Genomic DNA, 20949 nt, shown 5'->3' on the forward strand with positions numbered 1-20949 from the left:
CTAAAAGGAATATTCTAGCCTAGTCAGCAAGATTCTTTACTCTACTCCAACTTTTCTCGCACTCCTATTCCTCTAAATGTTTCCTCCATATCCAACTACCAATTATTCTATTCATTTCCTATCAACTACCTTCATCCACTTAAAAAACAATATACGTACCCAGGATGCATGGAATCTACATGCACTTCGCCCGTGGGTGTGCAAAGGCTGTTGCATGGCTTCATCGTTTGGATGTCTCGTACTCCAGCATTTCGCCCGTGACCAAAGGCCTGCATATCGGCTTGCATGTCCTGTCACTTTTGGCACGTCGGCGGGAATATATTCTCTACGTGATGCTCGTGCAATCGTGCTCCAGTGCTCCGCGAATATATTCTCTGCAGGCTACTCGCGCAGTATATATTGTGCGCCAACCTCTCTTGCATGTATGCTTGTTCATAACCACAATATATCCAATGGCTGCGTACCCTGGCTCAAGCTCGTTGGCAAAGTATTGGAGGATGGAGGAGGAAGAGGAGGACAACTTCACCGCCATGGTTGATGATGACGACGAGCTTGTGCTTGAGTTGGTCTCCATAAAGGAGGCCGAAGGATCTCGTCGTAGGAATAACAGGCCCCCCAAAGAAATCCGGCCACGAGACCATGGTTCCGGGGATATGAGGATCCGCCTGGACTACTTCTGCGAGAAGCCTGTGTACAATGATTTTCAGTTTCGTAGAAGGTATGGACAAAATACCAAACTTATCATTCTATATGATTCGTGAACATATGAAGACATTTTGATTTGCAGGTTCCGGATGCGACGACATGTGGTGGAGCGCCTAGTCGAAGCCGTCACGGCCGTCGACCCATACTTCATGTACAAATACGACGCACTACATCAGACACCCTTGACGGGTCTTCAGAAGGTCGTTGCATCCCTACGAATTCTTGCTTATGGCTTGCCGTCTGACGCAGTAGATGAGTATGTGCGTATTGGTGAGTCCACAGCTCGTCAAGCTCTACAGCACTTCTGTGCGGCTGTCGTCAAAGTATTTGGGGATTACTACCTACGTGCTCCAAATACAAATGATGTTGCTAGGCTACTGCAGATTGGCGAGGACCGTGGGTTTCCAGGGATGTTAGGTAGCATCGATTGCATGCATTGGGAGTGGAAGAACTGCCCAATTGGATGGAGAGGGATGTTTACGGGTCGCGGTAAACATCCAACCATGATCCTAGAGGCAGTTGCTTCTAAGGATCTTCACATCTGGCATGCTTACTTTGGTATGCCAGGTAGTTGCAACGATATTAATGTGCTTCATAGGTCTCCCGTGTTCTCATCGTACGTCCAAGGCCAGGCGACTCCGGTTTCATTTGCTGTTAACGGGAACACATATAATATGGGGTACTACCTTGCCGATGGGATTTACCTAGAATGGCCAGCTTTTGTTAAGACCGTTCGCCACCCTATGGAGAGAAAGACCAAGCACTTTGCTAAGTGCCAAGAAGGAGCCCGAAAGGACATTGAACGGGCGTTTGGTGTCCTCCAAGCAAGGTGGGGTGTGTTGCGTGGGCCAGCATACGGTTGGGATCGTGCTAATCTTAGTGACATCATGCAGGCATGTATAATAATGCACAACATGATTGTCGAAGATGAAGGGCCAGGTGCACGAAACACAAGCTTCGATCGAGTAGGACAGCTTGCCGTCCCATACCGCAACACTCAAGAAAGGAACGAGTTCATTCAGGCACAGCACAGGCTCCGGAACAGGACTGCACATCACCAACTGCAGTACGATCTCATTGAGCACCAGTGGGCAAGGTTGGGAGTCAATGCAGAGTAGCATGCGTATGCTTATTTGTATGTGTAATGAATAATTGTATTCTAAGGATGTGTACTCTCTAGTGATCATTATATGTTCGTATGTCAAGTTTGTAAGGGTCAGTTTGTATGTCCAGTTTGTAAGGTCAGCTTGTATGGCAATTAAATAAAAATGTGTATTATCTTGTATTGCACTCACAAGAGGGCACACCAGATAAATCTCACTATTCAATTCTAAAATAAACTGATCAAGACTTCATCAGGTAAATAGTTCAAAACTTACAACAAATAAATAATTCAAGACTTACAACACACAAATAAATAAATGATAGTTCAAGACTTACAACAAATAAATAGTTCAAGACTTCAACATACAAATAAATAAATGATAGTTCAAGACTTACAACAAATAAATGATAGTTCAAGACTTACAACAAATAAATGATAGTTCACACTTGGCGGCTCCTCTGCCTTCTTGCTGACACCTTGTACAGTATCTCCTCATGAAGCGCCTCGTAATACATGCGAAGCTCAGGTGTGCAAGAATCAAGGTCCACCTTAAGAATCCTCTCATCTTCTTGCTTTTCTCTTTCAAGTCTCTCCCTCTCCTTCTCTTGCATCTGCATATTGAGTTTGTCGCGCATGATCTTTATCTTCTCCTCCTCAAGCTGTAGGATGGACTTGTTGTGTTCACGCATCTCATCGAACCTCTTTTCTTCAATACTTGCAAGATGGTCAAAGCGGTTTACTTTCTTTGAATTTTCTTCTTGCCACATTGTCATCTTTTGCAATGAAAGGGCTTGCAGATTGGAAGCGTATTCCGAAGATGATGTCGATCCAGATGGACACTTCTTCTTGCAAGCTTTTGCTGCATCCCTGCCAATTGGCCTCTTGCCGGTGCCTGCTGGTGATGCCTCATCCCCATCCAAGTCAATAGTGTTAGAACCAACTGTTTTCGAACTTCTCTGCTTTACGTCTTGCCATTTGGGCTCATCCTTCATCAGGTCCCAGCAATGCATGAACTGAAAATTGTATCCCTCAATAGCAGCAAAGTCGGATGCTGCTAAGGTTGTCTGCAAGTGGACATAGGAGTCACAGAACATTAACAATAAATAGAACTGAAATTACATCAACAATCGAGCACCGATCGCAGCAATCACAAATAATGGCGTACCTTATCAGCGTCCGATGTCCCACTAGCGTCATCCCGAATAGCCTTTGCCACGTACCCAGCGAACTTCGTTGCTTCTTGTTTGATCTTATCCCAGCGAGACTGGACAGACCTCAACGTCCTTTTTGGGAATGAACCCCGCCTCCCATTGTATTGTTTCATAACACGATCCCAGAAGTTGTCTCTCTTCTGGCCAGTGTTCACAATTGGGTCACAACTTATCTCTAGCCATGACCTCACAATGTTGACATCTTCCTCTACTGCAAAGTTGGCCAATTTGGTATTACTGCCCCCTCTCTTCCTACCTCCATTTGATGGACCACCAACAATTGCTACCTCCTCTACCTCGTCATCCGTTGGATTGTGCATTTCATCTACATTTGCTGAAGGCTGCAATTGTGGTGACATGTGTGGATGCATACCTCCAGCATTGGGTGGAGGCATACCTGCTGCAGTCATGGGAAACATACCTGCTGCAGTCATGGGAGGCATTCCCGGATGCATGACCTGATTGGGGTTCCAAGCACTTGGGCCGGTCTGGTACATAAACACGTACGGGTTCAAGCCGCCTTGGTACGGAGGATTGCCACCATGCCTATTTCCATCAGGCTGCTGGAATTGGGTTGGGTCCATCCTGAAAATGTGGGAACAAATCCAACTTCAAGCCTATTCAAAGAAACGTACAATCGCTGCCCCCCGCCCTGGCGCGCCTGTTAAAATTAGGTCCGCTTGCCTAGGACTTGATCTTGGTACCAATCGATAACGATCAAAGTCGAATCGTGAGCCTATTAATGAAGCAAATTCAATGAAACAACAACTGGTACCATATAGAAGGGGCCATAAACTGGTACCAATACGTCGAAACTCATTGCCCAAGGGTAGAGGAAGACCGTTTCCACATCAAAAACGCAGACTACTAGCGCAAACATGTAATAGCGTATTCGGAATTGTAATCTGATTGAAGCTAGTGATATCAAAGATTAGAATCGGATAGAGCAGATGGTCCAACTACAGAACTTCTTCTTTTTCATTACTTCCATGGTCGTGCCCCGTGGCAGTAAGATCCTTGGCTCCTCTTCATTCTCTACGGGGGGACCAAACCCCCCATGGGTTCTACGCCCCCCCCCCCCCCGCCGGCCCACCCCGAGCGCGCGGCGCCCCCGCAGCCCGCCCCTGCCCCGCCGCCGCCCCAGGTCGCCGCCCCCGCCCCGGCGCGCCGGCCCAGGTCGCCGCCCCCACCCCAGGTGTGCCGCCCCACCCCAGGTCGCCGCCCCAGCTCGCCGCCCACGCCCTAGGTCGCCGCCCGCCCCAGCGCGCCGCCCCACCCCCCGCCCCGGCCCCAGGTCGCCGCCCCCGCCCCGGCGCGCCGGCCCAGGTGGCCGCCTCCGCCCCAGGTGCGCCGCCCCACCCCAGGTCGCCGCCCCAGGTCGCCGCCCACGCCCCAGGTCGCCGCCCGCCCCAGCGCGCCCCACCCCCCGCCCCGGCCCCAGGTCGCCGCCCCCCGCCCCGGCGCCGCCCCAGGTCGCCGCCCCCCCGCCCCGGGTCGCCGGCCCCCGCGCCGGCCCCAGGTCGCCGCCCCCCGCCCCAGATTGGCATGCAACCAAATACAACGAACACACAGAGAAGGAAAAACGCACATGCGGCTTCGTCGCCCCCGCTCTGAATGGCCGGTGGAGCTCTCGTCCGACGAGGTACGGGATCCGCCTGGATCTGGCCGCCGCCGCTTCCCAGCCTGCACGGACGGCACCGGCAACTTCTTCTCAGGCGAGCTCTCCTCTCTCGCCTTCCCTTCGTAGGCCGGGACAGCCCCGCTCCCTCCTCCGCCGCCGCACTCCTCAGATCTACGAAGAGGACATGGCTCCTCCAGGCTTGCAGCGCCTCCCGCGCCCGTCGCCTTGCACGCCGTCTTCCTCTCCAGGGCGCCCAACCGGAGAGTCGCCAAGATTGGACCTCCTCGCCCGCGCTCCGCCTCCGCCTTCGCCCTTCCAGCCGAGCGCGCGAGATACTTGGCTGGGGGGGAGAGACGACGTCGCAACAGGATGGAGGAACGAAAGGATTTCGCTGTATTTGCCGGAACCGGGAGTGGGGTGGCGACCTGGGGTGGGGCGGCGCACCTGGGGCGGGGGCGGCCACCTGGGCCGGCGCGCGGGGGCGGGGGCCGCGACCTGGGGCCGGGGCGGGGGGTGGGGCGGCGCGCTGGGGCGGGCGGCAACCTGGGGCGTGGGCGGCGAGCTGGGGCGGCGACCTGGGGTGGGGCGGCGCACCTAGGTCGGGGGCGGCGACCTGGGCCGGCGCGCCGGGGCGGGGGCGGCGACCTGGGGCGGCGGCGGGGCAGGGGCGGGCTGCGGGGGCGCCGCGCGCTCGGGGTGGGCCGGCGGGGGGGGGGGGGGGGGGTGGCGTAGAACCCATGGGGGGTTTGGTCCCCCCGTAGAGAATGAAGAGGAGCCAAGGATCTTACTGCCACGGGGCACGACCATGGAAGTAATGAAAAAGAAGAAGTTCTGTAGTTGGACCATCTGCTCTATCCGATTCTAATCTTTGATATCACTAGCTTCAATCAGATTACAATTCCGAATACGCTATTACATGTTTGCGCTAGTAGTCTGCGTTTTTGATGTGGAAACGGTCTTCCTCTACCCTTGGGCAATGAGTTTCGACGTATTGGTACCAGTTTATGGCCCCTTCTATATGGTACCAGTTGTTGTTTCATTGAATTTGCTTCATTAATAGGCTCACGATTCGACTTTGATCGTTATCGATTGGTACCAAGATCAAGTCCTAGGCAAGCGGACCTAATTTTAACAGGCGCGCCAGGGCGGGGGGCAGCGATTGTACGTTTCTTTGAATAGGCTTGAAGTTGGATTTGTTCCCACATTTTCAGGATGGACCCAACCCAATTCCAGCAGCCTGATGGAAATAGGCATGGTGGCAATCCTCCGTACCAAGGCGGCTTGAACCCGTACGTGTTTATGTACCAGACCGGCCCAAGTGCTTGGAACCCCAATCAGGTCATGCATCCGGGAATGCCTCCCATGACTGCAGCAGGTATGTTTCCCATGACTGCAGCAGGTATGCCTCCACCCAATGCTGGAGGTATGCATCCACACATGTCACCACAATTGCAGCCTTCAGCAAATGTAGATGAAATGCACAATCCAACGGATGACGAGGTAGAGGAGGTAGCAATTGTTGGTGGTCCATCAAATGGAGGTAGGAAGAGAGGGGGCAGTAATACCAAATTGGCCAACTTTGCAGTAGAGGAAGATGTCAACATTGTGAGGTCATGGCTAGAGATAAGTTGTGACCCAATTGTGAACACTGGCCAGAAGAGAGACAACTTCTGGGATCGTGTTATGAAACAATACAATGGGAGGCGGGGTTCATTCCCAAAAAGGACGTTGAGGTCTGTCCAGTCTCGCTGGGATAAGATCAAACAAGAAGCAACGAAGTTCGCTGGGTACATGGCAAAGGCTATTCGGGATGACGCTAGTGGGACATCGGACGCTGATAAGGTACGCCATTATTTGTGATTGCTGCGATCGGTGCTCGATTGTTGATGTAATTTCAGTTCTATTTATTGTTAATGTTCTGTGACTCCTATGTCCACTTGCAGACAACCTTAGCAGCATCCGACTTTGCTGCTATTGAGGGATACAATTTTCAGTTCATGCATTGCTGGGACCTGATGAAGGATGAGCCCAAATGGCAAGACGTAAAGCAGAGAAGTTCGAAAACAGTTGGTTCTAACACTATTGACTTGGATGGGGATGAGGCATCACCAGCAGGCACCGGCAAGAGGCCAATTGGCAGGGATGCAGCAAAAGCTTGCAAGAAGAAGTGTCCATCTGGATCGACATCATCTTCGGAATACGCTTCCAATCTGCAAGCCCTTTCATTGCAAAAGATGACAATGTGGCAAGAAGAAAATTCAAAGAAAGTAAACCGCTTTGACCATCTTGCAAGTATTGAAGAAAAGAGGTTCGATGAGATGCGTGAACACAACAAGTCCATCCTACAGCTTGAGGAGGAGAAGATAAAGATCATGCGCGACAAACTCAATATGCAGATGCAAGAGAAGGAGAGGGAGAGACTTGAAAGAGAAAAGCAAGAAGATGAGAGGATTCTTAAGGTGGACCTTGATTCTTGCACACCTGAGCTTCGCATGTATTACGAGGCGCTTCGTGAGGAGATACTGCACAAGGTGTCAGCAAGAAGGCAGAGGAGCCGCCAAGTGTGAACTATCATTTATTTGTTGTAAGTCTTGAACTATCATTTATTTGTTGTAAGTCTTGAACTATCATTTATTTATTTGTGTGTTGAAGTCTTGAACTATTTATTTGTTGTAAGTCTTGAACTATCATTTATTTATTTGTGTGTTGTAAGTCTTGAATTATTTATTTGTTGTAAGTTTTGAACTATTTACCTGATGAAGTCTTGATCAGTTTATTTTAGAATTGAACAGTGAGATTTATCTGGTGTGCCCTCTTGTGAGTGCAATACAAGATAATACACATTTTTATTTAATTGCCATACAAGCTGACCTTACAAACTGGACATACAAACTGACCCTTACAAACTTGACATACGAACATATAATGATCGCTAGAGAGTACACATCCTTAGAATACAATTATTCATTACACATACAAATAAGCATACGCATGCTACTCTGCATTGACTCCCAACCTTGCCCACTGGTGCTCAATGAGATCGTACTGCAGTTGGTGATGTGCAGTCCTGTTCCGGAGCCTGTGCTGTGCCTGAATGAACTCGTTCCTTTCTTGAGTGTTGCGGTATGGGACGGCAAGCTGTCCTACTCGATCGAAGCTTGTGTTTCGTGCACCTGGCCCTTCATCTTCGACAATCATGTTGTGCATTATTATACATGCCTGCATGATGTCACTAAGATTAGCACGATCCCAACCGTATGCTGGCCCACGCAACACACCCCACCTTGCTTGGAGGACACCAAACGCCCGTTCAATGTCCTTTCGGGCTCCTTCTTGGCACTTAGCAAAGTGCTTGGTCTTTCTCTCCATAGGGTGGCGAACGGTCTTAACAAAAGCTGGCCATTCTGGGTAAATCCCATCGGTAAGGTAGTACCCCATATTATATGTGTTCCCGTTAACAGCAAATGAAACCGGAGTCGCCTGGCCTTGGACGTACGATGAGAACACGGGAGACCTATGAAGCACATTAATATCGTTGCAACTACCTGGCATACCAAAGTAAGCATGCCAGATGTGAAGATCCTTAGAAGCAACTGCCTCTAGGATCATGGTTGGATGTTTACCGCGACCCGTAAACATCCCTCTCCATCCAATTGGGCAGTTCTTCCACTCCCAATGCATGCAATCGATGCTACCTAACATGCCTGGAAACCCACGGTCCTCGCCAATCTGCAGTAGCCTAGCAACATCATTTGTATTTGGAGCACGTAGGTAGTAATCCCCAAATACTTTGACGACAGCCGCACAGAAGTGCTGTAGAGCTTGACGAGCTGTGGACTCACCAATATGCACATACTCATCTACTGCGTCAGACGGCAAGCCATAAGCAAGAATTCGTAGGGATGCAACGACCTTCTGAAGACCCGTCAAGGGTGTCTGATGTAGTGCGTCGTATTTGTACATGAAGTATGGGTCGACGGCCGTGACGGCTTCGACTAGGCGCTCCACCACATGTCGTCGCATCCGGAACCTGCAAATCAAAATGTCTTCATATGTTCACGAATCATATAGAATGATAAGTTTGGTATTTTGTCCATACCTTCTACGAAACTGAAAATCATTGTACACAGGCTTCTCGCAGAAGTAGTCCAGGCGGATCCTCATATCCCCGGAACCATGGTCTCGTGGCCGGATTTCTTTGGGGGGCCTGTTATTCCTACGACGAGATCCTTCGGCCTCCTTTATGGAGACCAACTCAAGCACAAGCTCGTCGTCATCATCAACCATGGCGGTGAAGTCGTCCTCCTCTTCCTCCTCCATCCTCCAATACTTTGCCAACGAGCTTGAGCCAGGGTACGCAGCCATTGGATATATTGTGGTTATGAACAAGCATACATGCAAGAGAGGTTGGCGCACAATATATACTGCGCGAGTAGCCTGCAGAGAATATATTCGCGGAGCACTGGAGCACGATTGCACGAGCATCACGTAGAGAATATATTCCCGCCGACGTGCCAAAAGTGACAGGACATGCAAGCCGATATGCAGGCCTTTGGTTACGGGCGAAATGCTGGAGTACGAGACATCCAAACGATGAAGCCATGCAACAGCCTTTGCACACCCACGGGCGAAGTGCATGTAGATTCCATGCATCCTGGGTACGTATATTGTTTTTTAAGTGGATGAAGGTAGTTGATAGGAAATGAATAGAATAATTGGTAGTTGGATATGGAGGAAACATTTAGAGGAATAGGAGTGCGAGAAAAGTTGGAGTAGAGTAAAGAATCTTGCTGACTAGGCTAGAATATTTCTTTTAGAGGAAAAATTTGGAGGAAGGAGTGCGGATAGCCTAACATCGTTTGATCGCTGCCTACGTGTCAAAGATTTTTCACCGCTTTTCCAATTTTACCCCTCCTATCTTCGGTCTCATCCAGTCAACCACATCTCATCTCCTCCCAAATCTCTCCGCCACGGCGTCCTTGCCTGGGCGCCGCTGCCCGCCGCTCGAGCGGGCCCGCGCTGCCGCCGAGCCACCGCCTAGCCGCTGCTCGAGCGCACCTGAGTGGCGGTACGCCATCCCCGCGGGGCCAGCACTCCAGCGGACAGCCTGCCCGCCCGCGTCCCCACGCGCCACCTGCGCGCTGCTCGGGCCGTGGCCGCCTGCCCCCGCTCGCGCGCGGCCTGCTCGGATCAAGTGGGCGCTACCCGCTGGGAGCCTCTGCCAAACGCTACGAGCCTGGGATCGAGTGCGCCGCGGCGCGGCTGCGCGCGAACGCCTCGTCATTCTCGCCGCCGCACACCGTCGTTCTTGCGGACAAGAAATTTCCCGGCGTACCATCCTTCCTCAGCGCTCTGTAGCAAGCATGCTCGCATGCATCGGAAGCTAGCGCAAATGATGGCTCTGATCTCCTCTTCTGTTTTCTCTCGTGCTGTGCTGTGTGCTGTTGGTGGGTTTAATTTGGGGCGTCCCGTCGCTGCTGCAGACGGACAAGGCGTCACTGCTGGCTGAGGTGATCGAGCACGTCAAGGAGCTGTAGCGGCAGACGTCGGCGGTGCTGGGCGCCGCAGGGGAGGGCGAGGGGGAGGCGGAGGAGGCGGCCGCGGCGCGGCAGCACCTGCTTCTGCCGACGGAGTCCGACGAGCTGGCGGTGGACGCAGAGGAGGACGGCGAGGTGTGGACGCAAGAGGAGGACGGCGAGGGGAGGCTCGTCGTGCGGGCGTCGCTGTGCTGCGAGGACCGCGCGGGGCTCATCCTGGACATCGCCCGCGGGCTCGCCGTGCTCCGCCTCCGCACGCGCCGAGATCGCCGAGACCTGTTTTAACGGCGGTAAGGTTTGTTTTCCGTCAAAAATAACGTTCAATGGCACAAGGGACGACGTTAAATTTTCAATGGCACTGAAGTACGATCTAAATTTCAACAGCACAGAGAGGATGAGTTAAATTTCCAATAGCGAATTTACCCGTTAAGAATGACCTTGCTGACGCTGGGTCAATGAAACGACAGGAGTAGCCGAAGAGCGCCATCAGAAAGACTCGAACGCATAGTTGTGACAGTAGATTATCGGTTGTGCCCATGATTGCCAAACACAAAACGCCTTTGTATTTGAGTGACCTCGCAGAATGTACTCCAGTTCCTAAGAGACATCGTTAATTGCTTGAAACCACAAGCACGCACTATGGAAGTGGAACCTGTCGACGCAGCGCTACGGAATCCGAATGGTGGGCGAATACCAGTTTGCAACACAAACCAATGTTGTATGCATCCATACCATAATTGACATGCGGTATAGCTGACCCAAATCGATACAAACATCAAACAGGAAAGGGGTAAAACGAAAACCAAACCGGTGCAACTAAAAGGGCCTTAAAATTCAGCATTTCCGATAGAACGATCACCTTTCCAGCTACTGACATAATACCTCGATCCCAACAAACACATGGAGCTACAGAGCTTACAGCCCTGAAAGAATAATCTACTACCGAACTGTACAATCTCATGGTACATACTAAATTTCAATTTCCTATATGAAAACAGACAAGTATTCAACAGCCTGAGTTTTCCAGCTGTTTTCCCACTTCAGGTAAAACCAGAGGAGCAGCGTCTGCCCGCAGAAGTAGCAAGTAATCAACACTGAGCTCTGAAACAACTTAACACACAGCAGCTCCTTAACTTGCACCGACTCAAAATCAAATAAAAGAAGGCCGCTCATGTATAAACCCTGATTGATGGTCGGTGCAGCCTCGGGTTCTTGCAGACATGCAAGTGTAAGACAGGAACAATAGAGATCAAGCCCAGGTGAATCTGGAGGCCTTTGGCTCTTTCTCTGCTTGATACATCAACAGATGCAGGACCCATACTTTACAATGCTGAGGATACAATTGAAAAATGGCTAATAAGGAGAGAGTAATTTCTCCTCAAGTTCACGGAAACCACGGTAGACATTCTCCGTTTGGTTCTGCGGAAGGTTTAATCGCCTGACCTCAGTCATATACCTGAAGTTGCAATACAGTGCAAGAGAATGGTCAAATACATCTGTGAAGTGGTAGCATGGTTCACACAACAAAAGCAGTAAAACAGTGGAATAATGTGCATGAACTATTTTAAGAGTCTTTGGGTAAGTTTAAAACGTTTAAACAACTGTTAAGTACAATTGTATGAAAAAATGCAGTTCAAAGAGAAAATTGTGAATGTAACTGCAATTCATACATAAATTTACCTGTTTGCCAAACTAATTATTTTATCTCGAGCACCTTGATTTGCAGTTCCTGTTTGGTTCAGCGAAAATGTTCCATCTAAAAAGAATGAAGCCCCAGCACTTGTGGTGCCTAGTCTATGTGCAATGACAGACATCCCCCACTCACGAAGGATTGCAAGAACTGATCTCAAAAGGCGCAACTTTAGATTTAGTGAAGGCATGATTGCGCCATTTGATAACAGTTGATCATACACGGCAAGCACTGGTTCAGGAAGACCTTTACAGGCACCAAGAAGAGCTCTTGCAACATCATCATCACCAACCAATTCTTCTCCTGAACTTAATCTATCCTGTAGGGAAGAGCAGGATAATGTGAGTACCACAGTGGAATGCCCTCAGAGTTAGCCTCAAGCATGCAGGTATATAAAGAACACAAAATACACATTACCAATGCAGCCTTCTCAAGGTGAAGGCATATTATATCCAAAGGTAAACAAGCTCCATCTGCAGGATCAAGTTTCGAGCCTACTCTTTTCACCACAGAACATGCTTCTGCAACACCACCTCTTGTAAGTGCCTGGTCAAGGAGTCTAGCCCAAATTTCTCGAACAATTTTGCTATCAGCATCTCCAGAGTAATTAGCAAAGCTCAGCATTTCAAGGCAAACCTGACAAGACATTTCAAGTCATTTAGCAAGAAATAATTTACCAATAACTCAATATATGTGCAAGACTTATCTTGTAAAAGGTGCACGTAGTACCAATAGACAACAGACGCTGTCTAAAATTAGGTTCAGACGATCAAGAAAATGTACTGGAAATTCATATCCTGACCCCAGTTATGAGTTTTAAATACAGCACAGCAAATTGATTTGGTGGAACTTGCCTAGTGTGTAGAGGTGCAAGTAAACAGGGTTTGATGTATCCAATACGAGCACTACATTTGATGTATCCAATACCATCACATAATTAAGGAAATCCTTTTAAAATCAAGTTCACATGGAAAGAAAAGTTAATTTTAGCCCGTCACCAGAGTTAATCTTTCTATTGCCTTTTCTGTTGTCCGTCGGCGTTCTGCTTGACTCCTTGTCGATTAGCTTTATTCGCTACAAATGATTATATTCCTGTTCTTTCAAGTTTCACCTAACTCTCTATCTCCTATTTCAACAATATCCTCAAAACGTTGCATGTCCACAAACTTTGCTTTCATGCAGAGCAATATAAGTGCTATGGATGAGCTTATTACATAGTTTGAGAATATAGAAATCATTGAGACGTAACGAAGCAGCCAAGAGAGCTTTCATGAAACAAAACCATACCTCCCAGAGATTAAATGGAACAGCATAGTCATTATATAGTTGAGTGATACTCTTGAGATTCAATGAAACCTCTTTCGCCTTATCCTTAGCAGCTTTAGCAGTCTCTGCATCAGCAAGAATGTTGTCACGAGGGAACGGATCACTTGGTGATTCAGAACTGCTTGGAATATTTTCAACCCGCGCTGCCATGAGCTCCAGTTCATGTTTGATTTGCATTTGGAAGCGAAGCACTGCAAGTTTGCCTTCAAGCAAATCCACCGTACTACTATCAATAGAATTTCTAGATGAATCAGCAGCGATGCTTGCACTTTTGGCCTGAAGCACTGCATTTCTGAGATATTCATACCTGGATTCCAGAAGGTGTTATAATGTTATTCCATATAAATGATGGAGATTAAAATATTAAAGAAAATAAGGAGGGAGACCTTTTTTCAAGAGTTGGGGCTTCTTCAGAATTGGAGCACTGTCTCTCTGCCAATATTAACAACATCCTGGCCGCAGCAATATGCTCCCCCTTAAGAACATAGTACCTTGCTAGGAGCTCGAGATACTTTGTTTGACTAGTTGAGATAGGTGCACCTAAATCTCGCAACTTAGCAGCTCCTGATGTAAGTGAAGAAACCGCCCGGACCTTATACAGGGAAAAATAGGAAGTCAGGAACAACATACTGGTCTCACACAACCTGATAATGACTTAAATGAAGCGTGAACAATAATGGCTTGGAACTTGGAAGGATGTACAGACAGGAAAGGCATTTATGTAATCATATCACCAGTATTTAAGGAAGTTCTTCGCAGCTAGTCATGGTAAAGGGACTTGAGTATTAACTACCACTAGATGGTAGTAAAAAACAGAACTGCCTAGTATTTGATGGGCATGCTATAGGCAAACCTGACCAAATCCAGCAACTCTTTTATTTATATTAAACAGGACACGTGAAAACATACTAATAGCTTTGTTTCTGTATTATAAAGATGCATAGGCCTTGGATCCTGTCTGGGAAATAAGCATCTGAAGGATGGAGCTGCAATATAGACCATAAAACTCAGGCAAACTACACAAGAAATGAAGGTAACCTTCAACTAACACACACCATGATCAACGGCACGAGCTTATAACTCCCCATGGAAAACATAATTAAATCATCCACAATATAGTTGCCCCCAAATTCACTTGTATGTCAACAGAAAAACCCCAGAAAAGGATTATTATGACCGATACTAGATAATGTTTCCAGTTTGATTGAAGTACTAATCATGTATCCATAGTTCCAAATTTTAGTGGAAAAACAAGGATTAGGGCTCACCTCTTCTTGATGCTTACGACCAGCACTCTGCAGAAACGAAACCAAATCAGAACCACCATACTCCAAAAGCTCATTTTCTAGACCGAGCTCAATCAGTGTCCTGTATAGATGCTCATGGAAAACTGTATCCGGCCATTGGACACTAAGTTGGATGATCTGTTTGATATACTTGCTTCGAGAAGCTGGATCAACAGCAGTTGCTAAACCAGATGACTTATCTGCACCTTGCATTCCACTTTGCCCAACACCCTTGAGGGTGCGTAGAGCATTCATAACTATCTCATAGCACTGTTCACGCTGCAACATTATTATATCATGGTGCCTTGGATCAATTTGACCATTGATAACATCGGCATTGGAGTCAAGTGCTTGCGCTTTCTGCAGAGGCAACCGGACTACGGCCTCATAAAATCTGAACCCCACACACAACAAAAATAAATATAATCAGCTAGCTGATATGAAAAGAAAGAAAGTTATCAGGATTGATATATTTTAGGATGAAAAATACCACAGCAAGTGACTAACCTTAGGTTCTCAAATCTCTTGCATATGGCACTCAAGTCAGCAGAGTCTGGAATCTTAGTTAAGAGGTTGAAAGCATCTTTAGCAAGAATATCTCTTTCCTCAGGGTTATTAGTCATAGATGCTCTCTCAAGGCATTCCACTGCCAAGTAATATTTGTAGTCTGACTCATTGAAGTAACTAGGGCAACCCTCTCTCAATTTAGTACTGATTTCCTCAACAGTTCCTCTGCCCTCTGGGCCAATATAGTACTGCAAAAATCATATAAAATTACAGACCTAAATTCAAACAGTTGTGAAATTTTGAACACGAATGTTGCACTTGTAATTTCCCCGTTTTCATATTGGCAGAGTAAGGAAAGGGAGGCTGACAGTATTACCTCCATGAGTGCAGAAATAAGCCGCATCGCAAGCTGATCGCCATCCTCTGAACATACCAATTGATGAAACGTTAGTTGAACTAATTTCTTGCGTAAATCATTGCCCAGTGTCTGAGCCAAGCGGGCAACATTATGCTGGCAAATAAGTTGAAGCAAAAAGAGCGCTTCCCCAGATCTCCTAAGCAACCGCCTAAGACACTCCATTGCCCTCACCTGTTGACACAATTGGTGCAAGTCAGAAAAAAATAATTAAGCCAAGCTCTTTCTCTGCTGAATAATTTCTAAGTGTAACCTACCTCCATAGCAGTTAGTTCTGCTGATGTATATAGCAACCTTGGCTTTTTACTTGATGCAGATTGATCTGTGGGGTTAATATCTCGAATCTGGGAGTTGTACGGACTCCTTCCGTTGACACTTCCCCCAGAACCAATAATAGGCCCTGTTTTGTAGAGTATTGAACCAGAATCACCCAGGCCAGCAACATAACCATACAGGCCTCTTCTCTTGTTTCTTCTAGATCTTAAAAATGTTTCCAGTGAACGAATCTTACTCTCAAGAATTTTCATGGCCCCAGCTGACAGCCTGCAAACAACTATGCCATCCTCATGGTCCTTTGTACCCCCAGGCCCTCGAATCACCATAGTAGGAAGCTCCCATATGGGATATAGTAGTCTTGAAGAGCACAAACAGAGCCCTTCATATGCACCAGAAAACAAAGGCTCTGCTTCTTGAACAACTTGACCCATACTAAAGCCTCCAGCCTGAGTCCGTGTATTAGATAAAGCAGTGGTGCCATCAATTTGAGGCATCCCAACAAGTCCAGGGTCCTCAAATGCCTCAGCAGCTTTCTCAGAAACAGCATTGCTTATCAGACTATCTTCAGCACAAAGTAGCTTAGCAGCTAGCATTAAGCACATCGCTGCAGCCTCTCCAGCACCGAAGCGGTTAAAGAATTCTTCAATTTGTGATCTCAAGGTGTTCCCATCAAACAATTTTCTTAGAATATCAACAGGCCTGTTAAAAATTACCTCCATCAAACCCATAGTATTGAATACAACAACCCTCCTCCGAGGTAAGATATGCTGGGTAGGAAGATCTCCTTTCGCCCACAGTTTTATAGATGCCTTCTCGGAAGGTTTTCTGAAACCTGTGAAACATTCCACATCAGCGTATAAAGACTGCATCGTGAAAGCAGCATCTGGAAGTGGGAGGACATCAGAGGCACAAAGCATTCGACCCTCAACAGGCAAAGCAGAGACTGTTTCTCTTAGAGCTCGGGAGCTTCTAGAAGCCGTTCCAAAGGTACTTGGAAGGGATAGCTGTGCAGCTGAATCTTTCTGCACAGCCAGAAGAGATGACATGGCTGTAGCGGATGAATCTGACATTATAAGAGCACCAGCAGAATAGAATGCAGACTCAACTTTTAAAGCTAGATCCTCAGGATGAGCTCTGCCAGCCGCAGAAACAGCACCAAATGTAAGCCCACCACCAACCCCCAGGGGTGGGGACGGCCTAGTAGCAACAATTTTTAAACAGGTCGGCCTCTGTAAACTACTGTTCAATCCAACTGAAGAGCCACTTCCACTTGATGTAGTAAGGAATAATCTCTTCCCATCTGATAAAACAGCAACAGCATGAAGCCATTTCGATTCCATAGCCGATAGAGGTGAGATGCAAACAATTGATGGTTTTGGTGATCGTGCAGATCTTTGTGCATTAGGCCTTCGACCACCATAAGGAGCATCTCGTGGATCAACAATGTTCTTTTCTTCAGTGACTTTTGTCAAAGGTCCATCACCATTAGCTCCTAAATCAAATAACTGCAATTTCATGCCTTCGGTGCGAGCATAGATAGTGTTCCTCTCGTCATCGATGACCATATCAACAATAGGATCAACTGTTGAGAATTTGAATGCATTTGGCAGGACCCACCTGAAAGTCATGATGGCTGAATAAGCAGATGGCCTTTAATAAGCAAATAAAGCATCATATTTCTGGTCTTACAGCAGTACATACCTGGAAAGAAGGCTGCCAATGCCAGTAGTAAGACAAACTTTACGGCAGCGTTTACGCCAGCCTGAACCAGTTGTATACTGCAATTCATATATATGCCCATCACGTCCAGCTAGGAAAATTTGGCCCTTATCCGTACATGTGATGCATGTCATTGTGACACCATCAGTGGCAATCATGTACTCAGGTAAAGGTTTTAATGAAAGCTCAGCATACGGATCTGTTCCATCAGCACTAGCAGAACAACAAACTCCAACAAGTACCAGCTGGGACAGCAGATGTAGGTGAGTGTACATTAGCTTGGAAAAGAATTTTTTTAAAAAAACATATCATTGAGATAAAAAAAAGGGAAATGACAACTTGATTTTTTGTGATGTATATGAGCAATGCATATGAGCAATGTGAACATCAAAGGCATGATACTCCACTAAATAAACTTGATTCATGCCTTCATTATATTCATCCAGCATTTACTAACTGTCCTTACAGAAGTAGCAGCCAGCTATCTGATATTCTGTTAGATGGTTCAAAACAAATTCAAGGCAGGGCCATTCAATATGGTTCGACTGATAAGTGATAACCAAAGTATCACCAATATTTCTAATGAACAAAATGTATTTGGTATTTCATACTGTTAACATAACTATTAGATTCCACATGATACAAAATCTTCAACAGGATTAAGATGACAATTGATGGTTGACCCATAATTTCAGAAAGAGATCTTCTGGTCATATCTTCTTGTTTCATTTACATAGTTTACAATGTTTAACAAGGTAAAGCGATGATATCAATACATTGAAAGAATAAGCAAAGCTATTACATTGAAAGAATAAGCAAAACTATAAGGCACACATTTGACGACACAGCAGTTCAAAGTGGGTGCTTGCATTGGTGAAGATGGACTCAATTCCCTTGTCTCGTTGCCCAGCCACTACAAAGGCTCTATCAGATGGCTAAACATCAAACATTGTAAACCACACATGAAGGCATCCAATGGTCCACTACTCCAAGGAATGTTGAAGAGGCATACACCATGAAAGTTCAAACCTACAGATAGCTAAAGGGTACTGGGAAGAGTATTTTTATAATTTTACCCAGAACCTATTTGTCAAATGTTTTTGCTTCATTTGGTGTGCTTTAATCTAGTGATTGAATTTCGCAGGCAATGTATATTACTGTGGATTTTGCACAACTTCATATGTCGATTTGATTAGCTATCATGTATTGCATGCAAAAGTATGAATTTATGAAGTGACATTCAAGGCCAGCATGTGTGTTGCAAATCAAAAGGGAACATATAAGATATAACCATCCTTACCTCAACAGGAGTTGCTAAAACTAAAAGGTATTGAATGGCTTCGATGAAAATCCCAGGCTTCGCCTTAGCAAGGCCAACAGCACAAATTGCTTGCTCATCCACATTATGCTCTTGACACTGCCCATCCCTGGGAACAAAACCATGAAATGATTATATGCATCAAGTATGGCATGACCCCATTGAGAAAAAGGTATCATTGGATAACTTATGAGAAAGTGGAATCATTTGTTCATCCAACTTTGCTGTTTATTTAATCAAACTAAATACATGGGATCAATCTCAGACTATTAAATAGTACCGCCGATTAAATGTGCTATACATGTTAAAAGAGGCATCACTTCATGATAATAATAGATGGAAGGCTTGACAGAGATAGCTCGATGCTTAGGCCATCCCTGCTCCAATGGACCACAGAATATTCTCACTGTACAATTAGACAAGTGATTTTAACAATGGCCAAAAGTTCAGGACTTGCACAGACCACACAATCATTTAATTCAAAACAGATACGAAAAAGGGCCATGGAAGGAAATAATAAAGGACTCCAGACTGGTTAATGCCCGCATCAATAGCAAATTGACAGTGATTCGGATACCAAGTAAGCATTGTGTTCATCATAAATTCCATTTTTAACTGTTTAAGACTAATCACACATGTACAGAGAAAAATTAAACGAATCTCAGTGGTTTACCATTTATCAAAACGCCAGATGAAAAATGAATTGTCAACCGTTGCCCAGGCCCGGTGTATGTCAGAAAAGATCCCACAAAGGGCTGTTCCTTCACCAGCTGCTGCATTGTATCTTTCAATCAACATAGGAGGGAGTTGACGAGTTTCAGCAACTTCCACCAAAGGAGGCCACTGTAGCAGAGACAAAAAGTCTTAAAAGGGCATAAAGTGCATTTTCAAAATGTTTGTGGAACAACTTCATAGTTAACTTTGAGGCATTGCTTAGAATGAACACAGATGGTAGAAAAGAGTCTGAAATAAAAGCTTCTGAAATAAACAAAAATCTTCCAGCAATTGAGGCAAAAAAATCCAACATGCACCAATCTGTGTAAGATTCTTCGTGTTTCACCCTAACACCCTAAGATTCTTCGTGTTTCACCCTAACACTTAAAACATGAACAATTTCGTAAACCAACAAACAATGCAAAGCAAAGCAAAATCACATAAATGACCATCTAAGTGTGAACAGTGACCAGACCACTATACCCCTTGCTCAACCAACCGAACCAGACAAACTGACCAGCTCCTACAGTCCTGACTCCTACCTTAATTAATTCGATTCCCAATACTTAAAATCTGTCCTTTGAGTGAATGATGTCACCTATCAAAAAGAAGCTCAGCATAAAACTATTCTTTTGTTAAATGTTACAGAGTTTTCTTTTCAATAAGACTGTAAAGTGCCAACATAGTTCAACCTTGTCTCAGGCTCAAGTGCTCAACATTATCACTTTTGATCCCATATAAGCCAATGTTGAGCTAATCAGTTTAAAATAGGAATCTCCCATGGTGGTTTTCACTATTTCAAAACTACCACGGCTCGGAGTATGCTAATTGCCACTTGTTTGCCCCCAAATGTCCAAGTTTCACCATAGCCTAAAATACTAAAAACTATTTTACCATTTCCTAATGTTAGCTTCGGGATTCGCATCCTCCTATGGAATCACCCATATGTCACCCCTATTGTAAATTACTCCTGTGATTATACATGCTACCAATCCTGGGCTCTCACCTAATGTTTCCTAAAAATTGCCCCAAAAACAGGCCAAATCCCCGCTCGTCGTGTTTTCTCAACCCTCACTTTTCGATTCCTCACAACCCCATTGCACTGGAACAGAAAAATGACGTGAATCCCCCAGAACAACTGCTGTACCACTCGAATACAACGGAAACGTTCGCCCAGAACGGATGCTTAAACAGATCAACGGCTCAAGTGTGCGCAGCCAGCGGAACACACGCAGTAGACGGCAGGTCGCGCGGGGCTTACCTCCTTGGGGTGCGAGGAGTAGGGGTGGGACGCGTAGCGCGAGGCCTCGAGGGCCTCCTCCAGGTCAGGCTGTGCGGCGGCGTCGCGGCCGATCCGCTCCGAGACGTGAAGCCCCGCCGAGGCCACGTCGGGGCCGATGGCCTCGTCCTCCCCCCACGCCATGGTCGGAGCGCCGCGGCACAACGCGGAGGTGCGGGGGACGGGAGAGCGATGAAAAACCCTAGAGCGCGAGGGAAGGGGACGGCGGGGATGTTTGGC

At 46.8% G+C, this 20949-nt stretch overlaps 5 protein-coding genes and 2 long non-coding RNA genes across 7 annotated transcripts; 4 read left to right on the forward strand and 3 right to left on the reverse strand.

The window, feature by feature from the left end:
* Window positions 1-497: 497 nt before the first annotated feature.
* On the forward strand, window positions 498-1823 carry LOC112873375. The gene is made up of 3 exons (XM_025936341.1): window positions 498-718; window positions 788-905; window positions 1599-1823. Exons 1-3 carry the CDS (start codon window positions 498-500, stop codon window positions 1821-1823), a joined length of 564 nt encoding a protein of 187 aa, XP_025792126.1.
* Window positions 1824-2250: 427 nt separating this feature from the next.
* LOC112873377 (glutathione S-transferase T3-like) lies at window positions 2251-3464 on the reverse strand. Its single transcript, XM_025936342.1, has 2 exons — window positions 2976-3464; window positions 2251-2874 (listed from the first exon to the last, which is right to left on the reverse strand). Exons 1-2 carry the CDS (start codon window positions 3462-3464, stop codon window positions 2251-2253), a joined length of 1113 nt encoding a protein of 370 aa, XP_025792127.1.
* A 2531-nt stretch (window positions 3465-5995) lies between these two features.
* On the forward strand, window positions 5996-7209 carry LOC112873378 (glutathione S-transferase T3-like). The gene is made up of 2 exons (XM_025936343.1): window positions 5996-6484; window positions 6586-7209. The coding sequence occupies exons 1-2, from the start codon at window positions 5996-5998 to the stop codon at window positions 7207-7209; spliced, it is 1113 nt and encodes a 370-aa protein (XP_025792128.1).
* A 427-nt stretch (window positions 7210-7636) lies between these two features.
* Window positions 7637-8962, reverse strand: LOC112873379. Its single transcript, XM_025936344.1, has 3 exons — window positions 8742-8962; window positions 8555-8672; window positions 7637-7861 (listed from the first exon to the last, which is right to left on the reverse strand). Exons 1-3 carry the CDS (start codon window positions 8960-8962, stop codon window positions 7637-7639), a joined length of 564 nt encoding a protein of 187 aa, XP_025792129.1.
* A 579-nt stretch (window positions 8963-9541) lies between these two features.
* On the forward strand, window positions 9542-11476 carry LOC112874807. The gene is made up of 2 exons (XR_003225042.1): window positions 9542-10469; window positions 11224-11476. It is a non-coding gene; the product is annotated as an uncharacterized LOC112874807 (long non-coding RNA).
* LOC112874803 (nuclear pore complex protein NUP155) lies at window positions 10971-20949 on the reverse strand. Its single transcript, XM_025938338.1, has 13 exons — window positions 20692-20949; window positions 19390-19559; window positions 18699-18825; window positions 17381-17643; window positions 15661-17296; window positions 15365-15577; window positions 14989-15236; window positions 14464-14875; window positions 13582-13787; window positions 13157-13502; window positions 12287-12505; window positions 11860-12188; window positions 10971-11635 (listed from the first exon to the last, which is right to left on the reverse strand). The coding sequence occupies exons 1-13, from the start codon at window positions 20851-20853 to the stop codon at window positions 11533-11535; spliced, it is 4434 nt and encodes a 1477-aa protein (XP_025794123.1). The 5' UTR covers window positions 20854-20949; the 3' UTR covers window positions 10971-11532.
* LOC112874806 lies at window positions 11616-12485 on the forward strand. The gene is made up of 3 exons (XR_003225040.1): window positions 11616-11757; window positions 11906-12257; window positions 12349-12485. It is a non-coding gene; the product is annotated as an uncharacterized LOC112874806 (long non-coding RNA).

This window comes from Panicum hallii, chromosome 9 (assembly GCF_002211085.1).
Source record: "Panicum hallii strain FIL2 chromosome 9, PHallii_v3.1, whole genome shotgun sequence".
In the NCBI taxonomy this organism is placed as follows: Eukaryota; Viridiplantae; Streptophyta; class Magnoliopsida; order Poales; family Poaceae; genus Panicum; species Panicum hallii.